A 21,067-nucleotide genomic window follows, 5' to 3' on the forward strand; every position below is an offset into this window, starting at 1 on the left:
TATTATTATAAAGTATATACTACATAATGTAATAATATAAAGTAGAATGATAGCATATGCTATCTGGTTTTTCAAATTGAAAGGGATATTTTGTATCTTTCCTAAAGTTTCCAAGAAAAAAAGGTGAGGAAACGTCAGCAAAGTCTAGAAACATCTTCCTGGTCATCTGCTGACGCAGCTATTTGTTTGTTTCTCTTCCACACCAGAAGTCTCTAGCATCCTGGACTGTTTGCTGCTCAGGGGAAATCTTGCTTTGATTCCAACCCCCATCATCCACACACTTCACTTGCAGCTGGAGAGGTGTGGACAGCATCTATGATCATATACTGCTGTGTATAAACATGGCAGAGGGAGAAATGATTTGTTTCTGAGGCTATAAACTCACTTCTTTGGATAATTTTAAATGGACAGAAGGAGGAAGCTGAAGATGATCTCCAGTATAAGTGCTGAGACTCAGAGTAGACAAAAGAGTAGGCTACATCATTTAAAAAAGTCATCATCCAGGCAGAGGGATTGAGGTGGAGTGGGGACTCGGAAGGGATACACTAAGTGGCAGGGTGGAAAACTTGAGTTCCTTGTTATTCATGAGAGCTTTGAGCAAGCACAGTGACACAATCAGATTCACAGCTTCCTTGTCTGTCTTTGACGTGTCCCTGCCCATGTCTCGCAACTTGGGAATTCTCTTCTTAGCCATCTCTACTACAATTTTCCAAGAGCGAGGAGAACGTAAGGTAATCAGAGTCAATACTCTGTGGTGTACACAGCCCTCTTCTGGGTATCCACTCTTAGTCTACGTTATCTCTGCATGTATTATAGTCAACAAAATAGACTACACAACATGCCCAGCTTCATTTATTGGGATGGTAAAAATGGTAAATGGTTGTATAAATCGTGCCTCTTCAGTACAGTATCAGCATGTGGAAATTTTTTTTATATGTGCATGCATATGTGGTGCACGCATGTGTGAAACATGTGTGGTGCTACATATGTGGAGGCCTGAGGACAATACAGTGTCTTCCTCTACCACTGTCTATCTTATTTTCTTATGACATAGTCCCTCACTAGACCTGGAGTTCATGTTTCAGCTAGACTGGCTGGTCAGTGAGTCCTTGGAATCTGCGTGTCTCTGTCCCACTGTGCCGAGCTTACAGGCAAGTGCTATTCTAACTTACTTCTACAAGGGTTCTGAGGATCCAAACTCAGGTTCTCATGCCTGTGAAGTAGATGTGCACTTTTCCCCACAGAACCATCTCCTTAGGCCTCAATATGGAGACTCAACAACTTCTAGAAAGTGAAATGAGTATTCGTTATATCTATATATTTACTGTAATACAATCTTACTATACTATAGTTTTATTTACTATATATTTACTATATTATGATTTAATATAATATAATCTTAAATATTTTAAAAGTTTTAAGGCAAGAAGAGGCTTCCAAAATAAAATGGAATCCTGTCTGTATATATATGTTATTTCAGTTTAAGCTACACTTCCTTGCAAGTGCCAAATGATGCTTTGAAGAAATACAAAATTTGGGCTTCATCTAGTCATTCACAATGACTATCAAGTTGTTTCTATTTCAGTGAAGATTCTAAATTCACAGAAATTTAGAAATATGCTGTTTCCATAGCAGCAGATAAAGAGTAAAACTCGAAAGATGTTTTATGAGTTTTTAACAAGGCTTACAGAATTTATCCTTCTTGTTAACTGTAATTTTTGTTCTTTCGCTCATCTCTAAATGTGCGTAGTCATGTGAATTTTGAAAGGGAGTAAATGTGACATCACTGTAAAACTACACATTCTCATGGTAATTCAGAATAATTAACATTTAATTTTTAATGTCAAAGATGGGCTAAATTTATGATTTCGTGATCAGATAGCAGTGATCCAACTACATGTATTGTCAGCTTAACATAAAAACAAAATATAACTGCATTATAAATGTTTCTACATAATCCAAAAGAGATCAAGAACATAGTATAATGTCAGGCAGTGGCGGCACTTGCCTTTATTCCCAGTACTCAGGAGGCAGAAGCATGTGGATCCCTTTGAGATCAAGACCAGCTTGTTCTGAAGAGCAAGCTCCAGGATAGCCAGAGCTACACTGAGAAACCCTGTTTTAAAACAAAACAAAACACCCAAAGGTTGCTCCAACATACAACAAAGACACATGCTCCACTATGTTCATAGCAGCCTTATTTATAATAGCCAGAAGCTGGAAAGAACCAGATGCCCTTCAACAGAGGAATGGATACAGAAAATGTGCTATATTACACAATGGAGTACTATGCAGCTATTAAAAACAATGACTCATAAAATTCATAGGCAAATAGATGGAACTAGAAAATATCCTGAGTGAGGTAACCCAATTACAGAAAAACACACTTGGTATGCACTCATTGATAAGTGGCTATTAGCCCAAATGCTCGAATTACCCAAGATACAATCCACAGACCACATTAAGCTCAAGAAGAAGGACGACCAAAGTGTGGATGCTTCACTTCTTCTTAAAAGGGGGAACAAAAATATTCATAGGAGGGGATATGGAGACAAAGTTTGGAGCAGTGACTGAAGCAATGACCATTCAGAGCCTGCCCCACAGGTGGCCCATATATACGCAACCACCAAAACTAGACAATATTGATGAAGTGAAGAAGTGTACGTGGACAGGAGCCTGATATAGCTGTTTCCTGAGAGGCTCAGCCAGAGCATGACAAATACAGAGGCAAATGCTACCAGCCAACCATTGAACTGAGAACAGGGTCCTAGTTGGAGGAATTAGAGAAAGGATTGAAGGAGCTGAAGGGGTTTGCGACCCCATAAGAACAACAATACCAACAAACCAGAGCTCCCAGAGACTAAACCACCACCCAAAGAGTACACATGAACAGACCCATGGCTCCAGCTGCATATGTAGCAGAGGATGGCCTTGATGGGCACCAATGGGAGGAGTAGCCCTTGGTCATGGCAAAGCTGGAGCCCTCCAGTGTAGGAGAATGTCAGGGTGAGGAGGTGAAGGGAGGGAGGTTGGAGAGGGGGAGCACCCTTATAGAAGGGGGATAGGGATGCAATAGAGGGCTTATGGGGGAAACTGGGAAAGGGAATAACATTTGAGATATAAATTTAAAAATATCCAATAAAAAAGAATTTAAAAAAAAAGACTAGAACATTTGCTGTAAGAGAGAATGAGGGGGGTGGAAGACAGTGAAGTGTAAGACATTGGGGAGAGGAGTCAGAGCTGGATACCATCATCACCATATGTTATAGCAAATTCTACAAACAAATTAATAAAAATACATTGTTTTAAAAACAAAGCTAGTATAACATTAAAGTGACACTTAATAAGCTGAACTTGTTAAGGCTTCCATGTTGAGAATATCACCTTTAAGTATCATGGAAAAGCTGTGGAAAACATGCTTCTATGTGGCTAACGTGGTGCTGTGCAGGCACAATAGAGATTAGGACTGAGTCCTATGTGAGCACACTCAGGAATGAGGAAGACATCTTCTGTTACTTTTTTTAACCAATTCTTCTAATTTGTGAACATTTAATTTGCCAACGTAGGGATGAATTACCCACCTGTAACTGACACGCAGCCCAGTGGTGCGATCAGAGTGATGGGGGCAACCCCATAGGCTGCGAAATTGCCAGTCTCTCCTATGGCCATCAGCAGGACTCCACTCAGCCAAAGCACACTCTTAAAGTATGGCTTTGGGTGCTCTTTCTGGGCCAAATGAAGATGAGAATATTTCTAGAAGCAAATCAGAATATACATAGGAAACATGTTGATCCAATTAGAACTTGCTGTCAGATTTTATTTATTTTTGAGGCAGATTCTCACAATGTAGCCCTGGTTGGCCTGGCACTCATTATTGGACCAAGCTGGCCTCAAACTTTCAGAGATTCCTCTGCCTCTGCCTCCTAAGTCTTAGGATTAAAGGCATGTACAACCGAGTCCCAAGTCTCACAGTATTACATCGGAGCTTTCTAATTTACTTGCAGACTGTTATGGCTTTGTTTTTGTCCCAAGTATATTAATAGCAGAAGCAATTATTTCTATAGCATTCTATAGTCTTGAGGGTCTTTTATTTAAGAACACTCTTTTCCCCCTTACAACAACTCTAAAATATACCATCGTTACTATCTCTAAGTAAGTATCTTGTGGATACTTAGAGCACTATGCCAATTTAAAGTAATTCTAGATTCCAGAAGAACATTAACAAAACACAGGCACTGAAGTATGTTTTTAGAAGGGACTCAGATGAATGCATTGAGGTGTCTACCACAATTAATACAGCAAGTTGCTGGGAATTGTGGCAGACAAACTCATTCATATCTGGTTTGAATATTTCTTTGTATTTAAAATATATATACAATGTGCTTGGGGTATAGTTTGGTGGTAGAGTACCTCACGAGCCTCCACACGGCTCTGGGTTTTATCCCCAGCACTGCAAAACAAAGCAAACCACCGAATTTCTAAGGGATTCATAAGTGCAGCTCCCCTAGGTTTTATGATAACCAAGCCTATTTCCTTACAAGACCAGTGAACCGGTCCAGATTACCTTAAAATTAGTTAGAGGTCTAGAATGGAATGTTAAAAACTCGAAGTCTTATGGCTGGAGCTGGAGCTCAGTGTGCACAAGGTCCTAACTTTAATCCCTAGTACCAGAAAACAGCAGCAGCAGCAACAAACTGAACAAGGAACGCCTTTCTAAGTGTGGCACAATGTTTGTGGGTCAGAAAGCAAATATTTTGGTGTATTAAAATTTGTATAAAATATGAATAAAATTAAAACTCAAACAGAGCAGAGTAAAAGAAAACATTTTTCAATACATAGTATAACAAATGTTCAGGGAGATATTTCGACATTCAGATCTATTTTAATTCAGCAGCTTTAGAAACTATACTGATTTGATTCTGTTTCACACTGACTCATGAAATGCTTTGCAATTTGGACTGAATCTATGGTATGGTTTGAAGTTCATATTTATTCAGTTTTTACTTTACCGTCATCAGCAATTCTAATTTCAGTTCAGCTCCTACCATATATCCTACCTTCTTCAAGACCTGCATTCTACAGTTGGATCACAAAATATGATTTTTTATTATTTTTCTTCTGTTTTTATGGGTGAAATTGCTACAGAAAGGAACATGCCCTAATCTGTGACAGGTGTGTGACATTCCCAGATCAAGCTACAGTCAGAAAAGTAGAGTTTTACTTACCTGGATATTTAGGGAAATGCTGATAACCAGGTTTCCTAAAATGGCCAGCAGAACTCCAAAAAGGTGAATCTGTAAAAGGAAATATTTTCTTTAAATAGTCTTAATACTTGTAAGATGATAGGTGGCAGGGTGGGGCGGGGCCGGGTGGGGGAGGGGTGGGGTGGGGCCAGGTGGGGGCAGGGTGGGGTGGGATGGGGTGGGGGTGGGGTAATGCTGATATATTAATTGACTTACTCATCTGCTCAGCTTTGTTTCACATACATTTGCCAAACCTACCCTGGGAATAATACTTGATTAAAGTGAGAAAGCAACCAGATACTGGCTTTTAGAAATAACTGGGTCAAGGCCAGTGAGATAGGTCCATGGGTAAGAACCTGTGATGCATGCACATCCTAACACTTTGGATTTGGAGAACCCACAGGGAAAAGAGGAACCTAGTTCCTGAAAGTTGTCCTCTGATCTCCACACATATCTTATCCATGTATGTATGTATGTATGTATGTATGTATGTATGTATGTATGTGCACACGTACACACACATAAACTATATACATACAAATAATGAATAAAATAAAAAAATACTTATTAGGTCATAGCCCAGTGTGTCGGTTTGTGCCAGTAATCTGAGCAGGAAGGAAGCAGAGGAGGGCAACCAGGAGAGAGGGCCACAAGGCCAGTCTGAGCTGAATAGTGGAAAGGAAGTAGCTAAGCCCTTCACTAGACTTTCTAGGCATTTGTCTGCCCCAGCCACTGAGGAAAACCCCTATCAGGTTCTGACATTTCCATGCAGGAGCTTCTGACTTATCTGCTCTGTTTGTTTCCTTTCCTCTCAATGAACTCAGAAAGACTGTGGTGAGAGAAAGATTATAGGACTCAAGTCAAAGGAAAATCTGAGGTGGAGCTGGTTGGGGAATCTTGACATGTTCTTTCTCTTTCCTGGCTTTGGTAAAAGGGAGGGGAGATCTTTTCCGGCATGTTTTACTCGACGGTGCCCCACTAGACGACTGCACTTCCCACCACTCCTCCGGTCACTATCTACCACCATGTTTCTCTGCAGTTGACTACATTACCAATGCCAGCTTCCACACAAGCCCTCACCTGAGCCATCCAGCTATTCACAGCACACAGTTCTGCTTCCAGCAACCGGCATAGCCCACCCTCAGGCGCGTGGAACATGTGTTCACAACACTGGTTTCACCTAGGTGGTACTGGTCTCCATCAGCCTCTCTAGTCAGACCTTACCCTCTTTTCCTGCAGAGGTCCAAAGCAGCTCAGCCTCCTAAGTTAGACCCTTCATGGTAAATGTGTGTTTCTTTTTAAATATCACCACGTGTGCCATTGGGCTCTACAAGGAGAAGGCAAATTCTCTGAGGTAGGAGGACCACGTCTTAGGTTTCCACTTTATTCTGTGAGAGTTGATTACTCTCAATTTGACAAAGCACAGCAGAGATTGTTTTACAGTCTACAGTGAGAAGGCACAACAGTAGTGGACAATGGTGGACAGTGGTGGACAGTGGACAGTGGTGAACAGTGGTGGACAACACTAATGGATTAGTGGTGGACAACAGTAGGGGACAATAGTGGACAGTGGTGGACAACAGTAGTGGACAGTGGTGGACAACAGCAGTGGACAGTGGTGGACAACAGTAGTGGACATTAGTGGACAGAGGTGGACAACAGTAGTGGACAGTGGTGGATAGTAGTGGACACTAGTGGACAACAGTAGTGGACATTGGTGGACATTAGTGGGCAGTGGTGGACAGTGGTGGACAACAGTGGTGGACACTGGTGGACAGTAGTGGACAGTGGTTGACAGTAGTGGACAGTGGTGGGCAGTAGTGGACACTGGTGGACAACAGTAGTGGACACTGGTGGACATTAGTGGACACTGGTGGACATTAGTGGACAGTGGTGGACAGTAGTGAACAGAGGTGGACAACAGTAATGGACAGTGGTGGACAGTGGAGGACAGTTGTGGTCACCAGTAATGGACAGTGGCAGACATCAGTAATGGACAGTGGTGGACAACAGTAATGGAATAACCCTATTATTCTGAATAATATACCACTCAAAATTAGGGGACCAGTAAATGCTTGAAAAGCACATAACAATTTAAATAAGAATCATAAAGTTTAAAAAAGAGTTCTTCATATTGTTCAAATATTTATCAAAGATAGGTTATGAATTATTTGATAGCTATAAATGATTCATATGTGGGCTGCTGAGATGGCTCCATGGGCAAAGCAATTGTGGTATAAGCACAAGGGTTTGAGTTCTGACTCCAGCATCTATGTAAAAGCACCCATTATAAAAGGGTGGTCGTGTCTGTAACCCCAGCATCAGAGGAGTAGAGACAGGAAGATCCTGGAACTCACTGGCCAGCCAGCCTGGCCAACCAAATCAGGTAACCCCAGGTGTAGGGAGAGACCTGTCAAAAATAAAATAAAATTCAAAAGATGGATGGTCAGGAGATGGTTCAGTGGATTAATGTGAACTTGACCTGAGTCACATAAAACACCAGATGCAGTGGCTTGTATCTGTAATTCCAGCACTCCTACCCTGAGTGGAAACAGGAGAATTGACTAGAAACTTGTGGACCAGCTAGTGTAGTGTAAGCTGCAAGGCAGAAACAACAAGAGAGACCTTGCTTCAGTAAGGAAGAAGGGAAACTTGGCCCTTGTCTTCCACCTGCACAGTGGCACACAGACCCCAGCATACACGTTGAACATAACTTCCAGCCAGCTTCAAGTTCCAAAGAGGTACTTGAATTTCAAGAGAGCATAACCATAAGACCTCCTTTTCAGATTCAAGGTGTCTTTGAAGTTTCAGAGTTCTGTTACCCAAGCCAAAGTGAAATTCTGTATTTAAAAAATGAGGCAGAAAAGCTAAGATATGTCATTTTACAGTTGACATATAATATGGTCTTTAATCAGTTAAGACTGTGTTCCTAATAAAGGCACTTGGCACCAGTGTTGCTCACTATTGCTCATGGGGGAATGCTTGTATCACAATACAATGTGCTATTTCTGTGCTTTTTAAATGTATAATCTAATGCATTTGGCAATAATTAGGAAAACAAAGAATCAAAAGAAAGCTGGCATTGAATGTATAATTATGAAAATCTTCCATAGCTATAAAAGTAAATTGCTGAAGAGAAATAATTGACTCTAAAAGCCTTTAAATCATTTAATGAACCATTCAAAAGAATCAGCATGGGTATTTTAAAATTGGTGGCCAGATATGACAAGGGTGTTCTGGATGTGACACCAAAATCTCATACAATAAAATACAAAATGCACAGGTCGGACTCCATCGAGATAGAAATTTATTTATGTATTTATTTATTTGGTGGCTGATGACTGTCCTGTTTCCTTTCATCTGCTAGGCAAGCACTGCAGACCAGAACCTCCAGTGGCTCAGAAGACTCGTCAATAAATTGACGAGGCAAACAGCAGAACAGGAGGAAATATTTATAAATCCTTATCTGTAGGGCTTGATAGTGCCTTGTAGGGCACTGCACTAAAAACTTCTACAATTCAATGAGACAGGAGTGGACAAGCCATGAGCAGCTCTTTCCAAAGAGGACTACAAATCAAAACCGGAATACATACACTGCACACCTGGTAAGTTGGCTACAAATAAAAACGAGACAATAGCAAGTGTCAGCAGAGGTGAGATAAAAGAGAACCTACACACTGCGGGTAGGAAGGCAAAATGATATGATTTCTTTGGAACACACTTTGACTACTTTTCAAAGACATGGAATTGACACATGTTTCAGTAAGAAAAACATGGAAATATGCTCACTCAAAGCTTGTACAAATGTCCATTGCAGCATTAGTGATAAAAGTCAAAAGTGGAAATGATCCAACGTTTGCTGACTGATAAGCAAATGTGGTGTGGTGATATGATGGATGTCACACAGCCATAAAGACTCTACTGAGACACATTGTAGGGTGGATGAACTTTGAAGAGTGTGTGTTGCCTGTGAGAATTCAGTCTGAAAGATCATGTTATCTGGCTTCGCTCATATTCAGTGGTTGACTCGAGGAGGGGAATGAGCAAACTTAGGAATGACAACAAAATGGTACAGATTCTTCATAGATGATAATATGTGCTCAGGGTAACCATGATGTTTTACAACTTGGCAAATATACTTAAAATCAATGGACGGTCCATTTTACATGACAAAATTATATGGTATGTGAACTATAGTTCAATAAATATGGGATATTTGTGATAGCTTATGTGTATAAATTACATATTTTTGCCCAAAGAAATAAAATGTTACAGATGTTTCTATCTTTTTCCCTCCAAAACGTTGAAGACTTTTATTATGTGGAGGCCAGAAAACAACCTGTGGGGTCTGCTCTCCCTCCCACCGTGTGATGCACAGCTGGACTCAGGCATGGTGGCAGGACCCACCCACTGAGCCACCTGGCCTGGAGACTTTCCTTTCCGCAGTTGAAATTAAGGCACTTCTTTCTTCTTAGACTCCAGTCTTACTTCTTTATTCAGTTTTACCTTTTCCATCTTCATTTGGGTTTTTGCTAGCTTTTCCTCTTCCTTCTGCCAGCCACACACTTCCTCCCATTTATATCTTTCTATATAGCTTTCCATTGTCATCAGCCATTCCAACTCTCTGATTGTGACATTTATCCTGAGCCATATTATTGTTTTTTGAGAGAGAATTTATTCTTTAATTCTTTAGAAAAGCACAAGATCTAGAATAATATAAAATTAAAATACTAATATCTTTATGAAAATAGGATTTTTCTTTATATCAGAATTATTTATAGTAGACTAATTCTTTTAAAAAAATTTTTTTACATAGTATTTTTATTGATTATTTGGGAACTTTACACCATGAACCCTGATCACACTCACTTCCCACTCCTCGCAGATCCACTCTTTATTCTTGTTACCTCCCTCTCAAAAAGAAGAAGAAAGAAAGAGGAAGAGGAGGAGAAGGAGGAGGAGGAGGAGAGGGGAGGGAGGTAAGGGGAGAAGGAGGAGAAAGAAGAAAGGAAGAAGGAAAACCCAAACCAAAACCAAGCAAACAAAAGACATCTAAAAGGCAAGTACAATTTGTGTAGCCCTTATACTTATGTTCAAGTTCCCCATGGCCAGCCCCTTAAAGAAAACTGAATCCTTTCCACTGGCACCACTTACAGAAGCCTTCAGTGCTGCGAGCTAAAGTATCCTTTCCATAGTTTTTAAGAGTTCTCTACGGTGCTGAGCCTGATATTTTTAAGAAACATGTTTGAATTTTTTTAACTGATTGCAGTATTCCTTATTGTGCTTAGTAATTTCTGATTTGTGGAGTGTGGTCAGGAAATAAGCTGTGTGGGGAACTGGCTTGTGCCTAGAGACTTAAGTAGTTCATGTCTATCTATGTATCCCCTACTGATTTCCATTCATCCTGTATTCAACCCCTTACTATCCACTGCCAAAAGAGCAATATTAAAAACCTACCCCAACATGGGTCTACCTTGTCTTTCCTTTAAAATCTACTGGGTTTTGCTTTATGTATTTGCTTTAAGCCTTCTTTGTTGGTGCAGCTTAGGGTGTTTTATCTTCCCACTTAATTGTTCTTTTTATCATTATAAATGTACTCTTTTCCTTACAGTTCCTTATATCTGATATCAACAGATTGCAGCTGCATTCTCTTGATATTTCCGTCTCCATAGTGGACCTGCCAGCAGTGAAAACAGGGACACAGAGGCTTTTTACTATTGTAAAGCTCAGGCCTTATAGCCAGGCACTCTCCCAGTCACTCTAAACTTAATGGACTAATCCTGGCACTACATCCCACCACGTGGCTAGCTCTACCACTGCTTTGGTCTGTGGGCTCACCAGCTGGTAGGTTCAGCCCTCCACTTCCTGTCCAGCTCTTTACTGCAGTCAATCAGATACAATTCTAGATTGCCTCTAGGCTAGTGAGGAAGGATGAATGTTTACAAAAGATGAGGCTAGAGTTGGGTCACAGAAATAACAATACAAAGATCCTGCCAGCGTTTAGCTCTCTGCTGGTCCAGAATCAACCATTGTGAATATACAAAAACAGACCTTCATGTTATATATCCCAACACACTACCATTAATTCACTTTTAATATGTCTGTATCATTATTTAAAACTGAGAGAGTTGTTTGTATCTATTGTGTAAAATATATTTTGAAGTATGTATACAAATTGTAAAATTACCAAATTTAATTAACATGAAAATGCACATATATCTTGGTGGTGAGGACAATCTATTCATTCTCTAAGTAATTTTCAACAATATACTATATAACTAGCAATAATCACCATGTTATAGAATAGATCTCCTGAAATTACTCCTTTAATGTAACTGAACTTGTATATTGGCTTCTGATTAAGAAGTTCCAATTTTATTCTCTACCTCCTTTTTTGAGACAAGGTCTCATCTAGTGTGGGCTGGTCTTGAACTCACTATTGCTGATGACCTTGAAATCTGATTCTTCTTCCTGAGTGCTGATAGTAAAGCTCTGTCCCACCACATCCAGTTTATGTGATGCTGAGGATGGGGCTCAAGGCTTCATGCATCCTAGGCAAACACCCTATCAACAAGGTTACATCCAGTCTTACTTCTACCGCATTAGCAATTGTAATTAATTAAAAATTTATCTTGACATATTGTAGATTCATATAGTAGGTTACAAAGAATTCCACTGGTAAGACCAATGGACCCCCATGTTAACATCTCATACAACTAGAATAAAATATCCACTAGCAATAGATTGGCCTTTTATCAGTTATATATGTACTTGCTTGTGTGTTCTGTAAAGAGCACAGTTTATTTATTCATTAGTTCCGTCACTGTAAGACCCCTTCTGTTAGCCTTTTACAGAGGCACAGACCTTCCTTCTGCCTGTCCCTTACCACCAGCAACCATAAATCCATTCTTCATTTAATGTTATTTTATAAATGTCCCAGTGGAATCATGAAGTGTGTATACTTTTGAAATTTGGCTCTTGTTCACTGAGCATAACATCATGTTTTGCCCAAGGATGGCATATCAGGTCCATGCCCTCTAACTGTTGTATATGCTATGGTATGTAAGTATTGCATTGCTATGGTATGAAACTGTTGCATGTGCTATAGTATGAAATTGTTGCATTGCTATGGTATGTAATTGTTGTATGTTGTAACTGTGGCATGTGCACGTCACAGCCTGTTTAGCCATTCACTTGGTGAGTGACATTTGTATAGTTTCCATTTTAGAGCTGGTATAAATAAAGCTGCTATGAGTGTTCGTGTATAAATTCATGAAATAAGTCTTAATTTCTCTGGGATAAATGCCCAAAAATGTAATTGCTGGGCTGTGTGGTAAGTTCATTTTTAGCTTGGCCAGAAACTGCCAGACAGCTTTCCAGAGTGGCAGTGCCTAAGTAATCCAGTTTCTCCAAGGAGCTAGTCATATGCTCTTGATACACACTGTATACTTCATCAATGCTCTCATCATCTGCAGCATTATTAACACTCTCCCTTAGTTTAACTGCATTCTGTTCTCTGCTACCTTATATGTTGCTGGTACTATGATAGGATATTGTCTAGTTCAGCTTGTCTAATCTTGTATATCACTCAATTAGTCATTGTGATTACATTTCAAATAGAATTCATTTTTAGAAGTTTTAGGTTCATAAGGAAAATTGAGCAGAAACCACCAAGTTCGCCCATGTGCTCCTTACTCCAGTAACATATATTTTACTTCATCATCTGTGTCCTCCACAAACACAAATGCACATTTGTCACATTTCATGAATCTACATTGACAAATCATTGTCCTTGGAATTCATACTTTCTTTTAAGGCTAACTCTTATTTATGTCATTGCTTCCCTTTCATAGATTTCAGAAAATTATAGTATGTGTTAGATCATGGTGCTGCTTTTAAAAGTCTCAGAGGGCAGATTCCACAGCCTGAAACAAATTAGGCCCCCACCCTGCAGCTCTCTCCTTGAGACATTAAGAAGCTATTCCGTGCAGTGAATTTTGTGCTCATAATTTATGGCTCTAACCAGTTCCTGGCTCCCCCATCCCCCTTGTCAGGGAGGCTATCCCAAACATAACTGCATGGTATAAAATATTCTGCCAGCTCCCTCTACCAATTTATACAAGTCAGACCTCCTGCAAATGGCTCTTTTCTCTGTCTCCACCACCCATCACCCTGCATTTGACGGCTGCCATTATTACTTTAAGCTACTCCTCTAACCAAGCCCTCTTCATGTTTTAAAGGGGAGCCTCTTCCCTTCTTCGTGCTCTTTCTGACACATAGTACTTCTCTTCTGCTTCAGGACCTGATTGTAGTCTGGAAGCTCCTTGTGACAAAGCATAGTTCTGGAACAATTATGTCTCAGCTCCTTCCAGGACCAACAGTCTTTTTTTTTTCATTTTTATGGGATATTTTCTTTATCTACATTACAAATATTATCACCCTTTCCGGTTTCCCCTTCAGAAACACCCTATATCATCCCCCTACACCCTGTCTCCATGAGGGTGCTCCCTTACCCACCCACTCCCTTCCTCCTGCCTCCCCACCTCCCTACCTCCCTGCCCTGGTATTTACCTATACTGACACATTGAGTCTTGACAGGACCAGGGGCCTCTTCTCCCATTGATCCCCAACAAGGCCGTCCTCTGCTATATATGCGGCTAAAGACATTGGTCCATCCATGGCTGACCCTTTGGTTGGTGGATTAGTACCAGGGGAATCTGGGATTTCTGATTTGTCTGTCTTTTTCCTATGGGGTTGCAAAACTCTCAGCTACCTCAGTCCTTTCTCTAACTCCTCCAATGGGGACCCTGTTCTCAGTCCAATGGTTGGTTGCAAGCATCTGTCTCTGTATTAGTCAGGCTCTGGTAGAATCTCTCCGGAGATAGCTATATCAGGCTCCTGTCAGCATGGACCTCTTGGCATCCCCAGTAGTGACTGGGTTTAGTGACTGCATATGGGATACATCCTCATGTGTGGCAGTCTCTGGATGGCCTTTCCTTCAGTCTCTGCTACACACTTTGTCTCCATATTTCCTCCTGTGAGTATTTTGTTCCCCCTTCTAAGAAGTAATGAAACAAACTGAACCGATTCCACAGCTCCCTGCAACCCAAATCCCATGGGGGAGAGAGCTGAACTTCCAGAACGTCGGACAGTCCTGAGACCTCAGGGGAGACCCCCACTTCTGCCCACTTCTGCTCACATTCCTGGCCCAAGAGGAAACTGTAGAGTGCCTCTGGATACAGGAATTTAGGAGCAGTTGGGTTTCTGCCTGTACCAGGATCTTAACGAACCAGTCCCACAGCTCCCTGCACCCAAATCCTGTGGGGGAGAGAGCTAGACTCTCAGAAGTGCAGACAATCCTGAGAACTCAGAGGAGACAACTACTTCTGACCACATTCCTGACCCAAGAGGAAATCACCTAGTGCCATCTGTGCCCTCTGGGCAAAGGGACCTAGGAGAAGTCAGGGGCAGGATGCTTTGGGTGTCTGCCTACACCGAGAGCTGAAATCCAGCTACCAGGAGCACCTACACACCTGGGAGCAGAGGTAAGACCAACTCTTCTGAGCCAAGCAACCTACCTGGAGGCTTCAGCTCACACAAACCCAGGAGCAGATCTCTGTTCCCAGATCTGGCTGAAAGAAAATAGGTCTACAGAAGTGTTCACACACAGGCCTAGAGGAAGGCCAAGCCCTGTCAGAGAAAGCAAGGTGCTTGTAACCCCATAAGTATGACAATGTCAACCAACCAGAGCTCCCAGGGATTAAACCACTACCCAAACACTATACATGGACTGACCCAGGGCTCCAACTGCATATATAGCAGAGGATTGCCTTGTTGGGCACCATTGGAAGGAGTGTTCCTCTTTCTCCACATCCTTGTCAGCATCTGTTGTCACCTGTATTTTTGATCTTAGCCATTCTGACTGGTGTGAGGTGGAATTTCAGGGTTGTTTTGATTTGCAATTCCCTGATGACTAAGGATGTTGAACATCTCTTTAGGTGCTTCTTGGCCATTTGATGTTCCTCAGTTGAGAATTCTTTATTTAACTCTGGATCCCCTTTTTAAATAGGGTTATTTGGTTCTCTGCAGTCTAACTTCTTGAGTTCTTTGTATATATTAGATATTAGCCCTCTATCAGATGTAAGATTGGTAAAGATCTTTTTGCAACCTATTGGTTGCCATTTTGTCCTTTTGACAGTGTCCTTTGCCTTACAGAAGCTTTGCAATTTTATGAGGTTCCATTTGTCAATTCTTGATTTTAAAGCATAAGTCATTGGTGTTTTATTCAGGAAATTTTCCCCTGTGCCCATGTGTTCAAGGCACTTCCCCAATTTTCCTTCTATTAGTTTGAGTGTATCTGGTTTTATGTGGAGGTCCTTGATCCACTTGGATTTGAGCTTTGTACAAGGAACTAAGAATGGGTTAATTTGCATTCTTCTACATGCTGACCTCCAGTAGAACCAGCACTATTTGTTGAAAATGCTATCTTTTTTCCACTGGATGATTTTAGCTCCTTAGTCAAAGATCAAGTGACCATAGGTGAGTGGGTTCATTTCTGGGTCTTCAGTTCTCTTCCATTGATCTACCTGCCTGTCCCTGTACCATTACCATACAGTTTTTATCACTATTGCTCTGTAATACTACTTGAGGTCAGGGATGGTGATTCCCCTAGTTCTTTTATTGTTGAGGATAGTTTTCGCTATCCTGGGTTTTTTTGTTATTCCAAATGAATTTGCAAATTGCTCTAATTCTGTGAAGAATTGAGTTGGAATTTTGATGGGGATTGCATTGTATCTGTAGATTGATTTTGGCAAAATGGTCATTTTTACTCTATTAATCCTGCCAATCCATGAGCATGGGAGAGCTTTCCATCTTCTGAGATCTTCTTCAATGTCTTTCTTCAGAGACTTGAAGCTCTTGTCATACAGATCTTTCACTTGCTTGGTTAGAGTCACACCAAGATATTTTGTATTATTTGGGACTATTATTGTTCAGAGTGTCATTTCTCTAATTTTTTTCCCACCTTGTTTATCATTTGAGTAGAGAAGGACTACTGATTTGAGTGAATTTTATATTCAGTCACATTGGTGAAGTTCTTCATCAGCTGTAGAAGTTCTCTGGTGGAATTTTTGGGGTCACTCATGTATACTATCATATCACCTACAAATAGTGATATTTTGACTTCTTCCTTTCCGATTTGTATCCCTTTGACCTCCTTTTGTTCTCTGATTGCTCTGGCTAGAACTTCAAGTACTATATTTAATAGGCAGGTAGAAAGTGAGCAGCCTTTTGTAGTCCCTGATTTTAGTGGGATTGCTTCAAGTGTCTCTCCATTTAGTTTAATGTTAGCTACTGGTTTGCTGTATGTTGCTTTTACTATGTTATGTATGGGCCTTGAATTCCTGATCTTTCCAGGACTTTTATCATGAAGGGGTGTTGAATTTTGTCACATGCTTTCTCAGCATCTAATGAAATGATCACGTGGTTCTTATCTTTGAGTTTGTTTATATAGTGGATTACATTGATGGATTTACATATATTGAACCATTCCTGCATCCCTGGGATGAATCTTTCTTGATCATAATGGATTATCTTTTTAATGTGTTCTTGGATTTGGCATGTTAGAATTTAATTGAGTGCTTTTGCATCGATGTTCTTAAGGGAAATTGGTTTGAAGTTCTCTTTCTTTGTAGGATCTTTGTGTGTTTAAATGTAAGCTAAATTGGGCTTCATAGAATGAATTGTGTAGTGTTCCTTCTGTTTCTATTTTGTGGAATAGTTTGAAGAGTATTGGTATTAGGTCTTCTTTGAAGGTCTGATAGAATTCTTCACTAAACCCATCTGGTTCTGGGCTTTTTTTGGTTCAGAGACTTTTAATGACTACTTTTATTTCTTTAGGAGTTATGGGACTGTTTAAACTGTTTATCTGATCCTCATTTAACTTTGGTACCTCATATTGTCTAGAAAATTGTCCATTTTCTTCAGATTTTCCAGTTTTGTTGAATATAGGCTTTTGTAATAGGATCTGATAATTTTTTTGAATATCCTCAATTTCTCTTGCTATGTCTCTATATTGTTTTCTGATTTTGTTAATTTGCATACTGTCTCCATGCCCTCTCGTTAGTCTGGCTAACAGTTTACATATTTTGTTGACTTTCTCAAAGAACCAGCTCCTGGTTTTGTTGGTTCTTTGTATAGTTCTTTTTGTTTCTACTTGGTTGATTTCAGTCCTGAGTTTGATTATTTCCTGATGTCCACTCCTCCCTGCTATATTTACTTCTTTTTGTTCTAAAGCTTTTAGTTGTGCTGTCAATCTGCTAGTATATGTTCTTTCCATTCTCTTTTTGGAGGCACTCAGAGTTATGAATTTTCCTCTTAGCATTGCCTTTATTGTGTTCCATAAGTTTGGGTAAGTTTTGCCTTCATTTTTATTATATTCTAAAAAGTCTTTAATATCTTTATTTCTTCCTCAGTTATCATTGATTAGAGCACTGTTCAACTTCCCTGTGTATGTGGTCTTTCTGTTGTTTTTGTTGTTATTGAAGATCAGCCTTAGTCTGTGGTGATCTGATCGATGCATGGGATTATTTCAATCTTTTTGTATCTCTTGAGGCCTGGTTTTTGATCAATTATATGGTAAGTTTTCAAGAAGGTACCATGAGGTGCTGAGAAGAAGGTATATTCTTTTGTTTTAGGATGAAATGTCCTATAGATATCTGTTAAACACATTTGGTTCATAACTTCTGTTAGTTTCACTGTCTCCTTTTAGTTTCTGTTTCCATGATCTATCCATTGTTTAGAGTGGTGTATTTAAATCTCCCACTAGTATTGTGTGAGTTGCAATGTATGCTTTGAGCTTTAGTAAAGTTTCTTTTGAATATGGGTGTCTTTGCATTTGGAACACAGATGTTCAGAATTGAGAATTCATCTCGGTAGGTTTTTCCTTTGACTTGTATGAAGTGCCCTTCCTTGTCTTTTTTGATAACTTTTGGTGGAAAGTCTATTTTATTCTTTTATTAGCTTAGCTATTCCAGCTTGTTTCTTGGGACCATTTGCTTGGAAATTTTTTTTCTAGCCTTTTGTTCTGAGGTAGTGTCTGTCTTTGTCACTGAGGTGCATTTCCTGTATGCAGAAAAATGCTGGTCCCATTTACATTATCTAGTCAGTTAGTCTGTCTTTTTATTGGGGAATTGAGTCCATTGATGTTAAGAGATATTAAGGAAAAATGACTGTTGCATTGTTATTTTTGTTGTTAGAGGTGGAATTATATTTGTGTGGCTATCTTCTTTTTGGTTTGTTGAAAGATTACTTTCTTGATCTTTATAGGGTGTAGTTTCACTTTATACAATGATACATGTTTACTGGTGCAGCATCTACTGGGGAATTTCACTAACCCCAAATACCTCTTTGTTTGCCGGGTCCCCTCCATCCTTTCTATGCCCCAACCCTTTCTCTTGGAATGGAAAGGCTTACTCAGTATTGCTGCATATTTGAAGTATGTAATCTGTATTTTCATTTTTGCAGGGCTCGAAGATCTTGAATTTGAACTTTTGAATAATATTACAACTGTTATGAGTTGGGAAACTTGGCAAGGGATGGATTTGTGATGGTTAATTTTGATTGACAGTTGGATTACATTAAGAAAAGCCTAAAGGGATTGGAAATATGGCTCAGAGGTTAAAAGCACTGGCTACTCTTCTAGAAGATCCAGGTTTGGTCTGCAGCACAGCATTGCAGTTCACAGTATCTGTAACTCCCCTCACAGGGGTTTCAAGAGGGCCTTTAAGAACACTAGGCCCGGGGTTGGGGATTTAGCTCAGTGGTAGAGCGCTTGCCTAGCAAGTGCAAGGCCCTGGGTTCAGTCCCCAGCTCTGAAAAAAAAAAGAAAAAAAAAGAACACTAGGCCCACATGTGCATATATATATATATATATATATATATATATATATATATATATATATAACATTTATGAAAGAAACACTTAATTAGGAGCTGTTTACAGTTCAGAAATTTAGTCCATTATCATCATGGCAGGAAGTATGGAAGTGCACAAGCAAACATGGTGCTAGAGAAGATGAGAGGTCTACATATGGATTGGTGGGCAGCAGGAAGATAGAGTGGGCCAGTGGGCCTGGCTTGAGCTTCTGAAACCTCAAAACCCACTCCCTTCAACATACTCCCTTCAATAAGGCCACATCTCCCTATGGGCCTATGGGGAACATTTTCATTCAAATCACCATTCATCTCAGGTACCCAGAGGATGGTACCTGAATTGAATTAGAACAAAACAAACAAAATAAAAATGGAGAAAGCAATTGTGTGCTGCATTCTCTGTTCTCTACTTCTTGATATGCTTAGATATGAGCAGGTAGCCTCCTGTCACCATGGCAAGCAGCTGACTGTCCTGTAGTACATCCCATTAGGATGGACTCTATCCCCTGATCTGTCAGCTGAAATAAGCTTTCTCTTCTCTTATATCAGGAATTTTGTCATAGCAACAAAAAAGTAATGCATTTGGTATCTGTGGACAATAATTTCAAGGCTTCTGTGGGTGCCAAAGTGTGCTGCTCAAATATCTTATACATAGTATTTGTGTATAATACATAATGCTCCTGTAACTTTAAACAATGTCTAGTTTACTTATAATATTGTTCTAATATGACTTTCCTTCAGGATACCACAATAATCTCATTGCCATTTTGGAGTAGAGATTACTTTGACTCAGCAGTTAAGGCAATGAAATGAGCAGAACAGTGATGGTTAGCTCTAATAGGCTAATAGTAATGAAGTTGTTGACACTCCCTAGTGTCCCAGGATCCTCACCTGGGATTCTAGCCATTTCCATCACTCCATCTATTTGCCCTCCCACATACTGAGAGATAGATGCTAGAGTATATAAGAAGCAAAAGGTTAATTGAAGGTGAGATTCCATGACTCAGCTTTCATGGGGATGTCTTGGGTGGACTTTGGTAGAATTGCTACTTTGGTCTCCTGTGGGTGCCTATGAGGGTAAAGGGATGCTGTTCACATCTCCCCAGGAGAAGTTAATACAATAGCTAATAAAATGGAAATGTTATAAACATAGCTGTTCTACAGCATCATTTAGAAAATAACGGTAAGAAAAAAAACTATACATATTTAGTATAGATTTGAATTTTACAAAATATGTTGACTCATGGTTAACTGAATCTGTGGAGGTAGAAACTATTCATTTGAAAGGCTATCCTTAGGCAAACACATTTATTAAAAAGATGTAATTGGTAAATCAAGCACAGTAAGTGATCTATAAGAACTAAAATAGCCAGCCACCAGTATAACCCTAACAAAGGTTTTGTGAATGTAAACAAACAACCTCCCTCCATCCTCCCAAACTCCCTCAATCTGCATTTGTTCACTCCTACCCAATGTGACCCTTGAAAACATCAATCTTTACTATCTTCCGGGTCTTACCTGAGTGTCATATTGATGGAGATACACAGTGGTGACCCTTCCCAGGATGACTCTTTCTCTTTGTAATAGCAGTGAAGCTTCTTTCATATCCTTCAATGCTACGCTAGGCCATATTTTACAGCACTGAACACATTCCCATTGTTTGGATGTACCACAGTTTATTTATCCATTCACCCTCTAAAGCAAGTCTTTGTTGCTTACAAGCTTTAGGCAGCTATGAACAAATGCTGCTGTAAATGTCACCACACAGGTTTTGTGTGGATCTGTTTTCTGCCCCTTTGAGCAGATGCCAAACAGGATGATGCTAGACACGTGGTGAGAGTATATTTGGTTTTTAAAGAAACTGCCACACTGTCTTGGGAATGGCCATGCTG

At 40.0% G+C, this 21,067-nt stretch overlaps 1 protein-coding gene and 1 long non-coding RNA gene across 5 annotated transcripts in view; one reads left to right on the forward strand and one right to left on the reverse strand.

The window, feature by feature from the left end:
• Positions 1-13,722, forward strand: part of LOC120093631 (uncharacterized) — a 76,983-nt gene extending 63,261 nt beyond the window's left edge. For both annotated transcript variants that reach the window (XR_005487045.2, XR_010053750.1), the window contains exons 3-4: positions 8,611-8,848; positions 10,129-13,722. This is a non-coding gene — a long non-coding RNA (uncharacterized LOC120093631). The remainder of the gene's footprint in view (positions 1-8,610; positions 8,849-10,128) is intronic.
• Positions 1-21,067, reverse strand: part of Nipal2 (NIPA-like domain containing 2) — a 111,478-nt gene that overhangs the window by 72,234 nt on the left and 18,177 nt on the right. For all 3 annotated transcript variants that reach the window (NM_001130559.1, XM_063263832.1, XM_006241544.5), the window contains 2 exons: positions 5,226-5,294; positions 3,582-3,753 (listed from right to left, as the gene is read on the reverse strand). In NM_001130559.1, coding sequence (NP_001124031.1) covers positions 3,582-3,753; positions 5,226-5,294 — 241 coding nt within the window. The remainder of the gene's footprint in view (positions 1-3,581; positions 3,754-5,225; positions 5,295-21,067) is intronic.

The sequence above is a fragment of the Rattus norvegicus genome, chromosome 7 (assembly GCF_036323735.1).
Source record: "Rattus norvegicus strain BN/NHsdMcwi chromosome 7, GRCr8, whole genome shotgun sequence".
Lineage (NCBI taxonomy): Eukaryota > Metazoa > Chordata > Mammalia > Rodentia > Muridae > Rattus > Rattus norvegicus.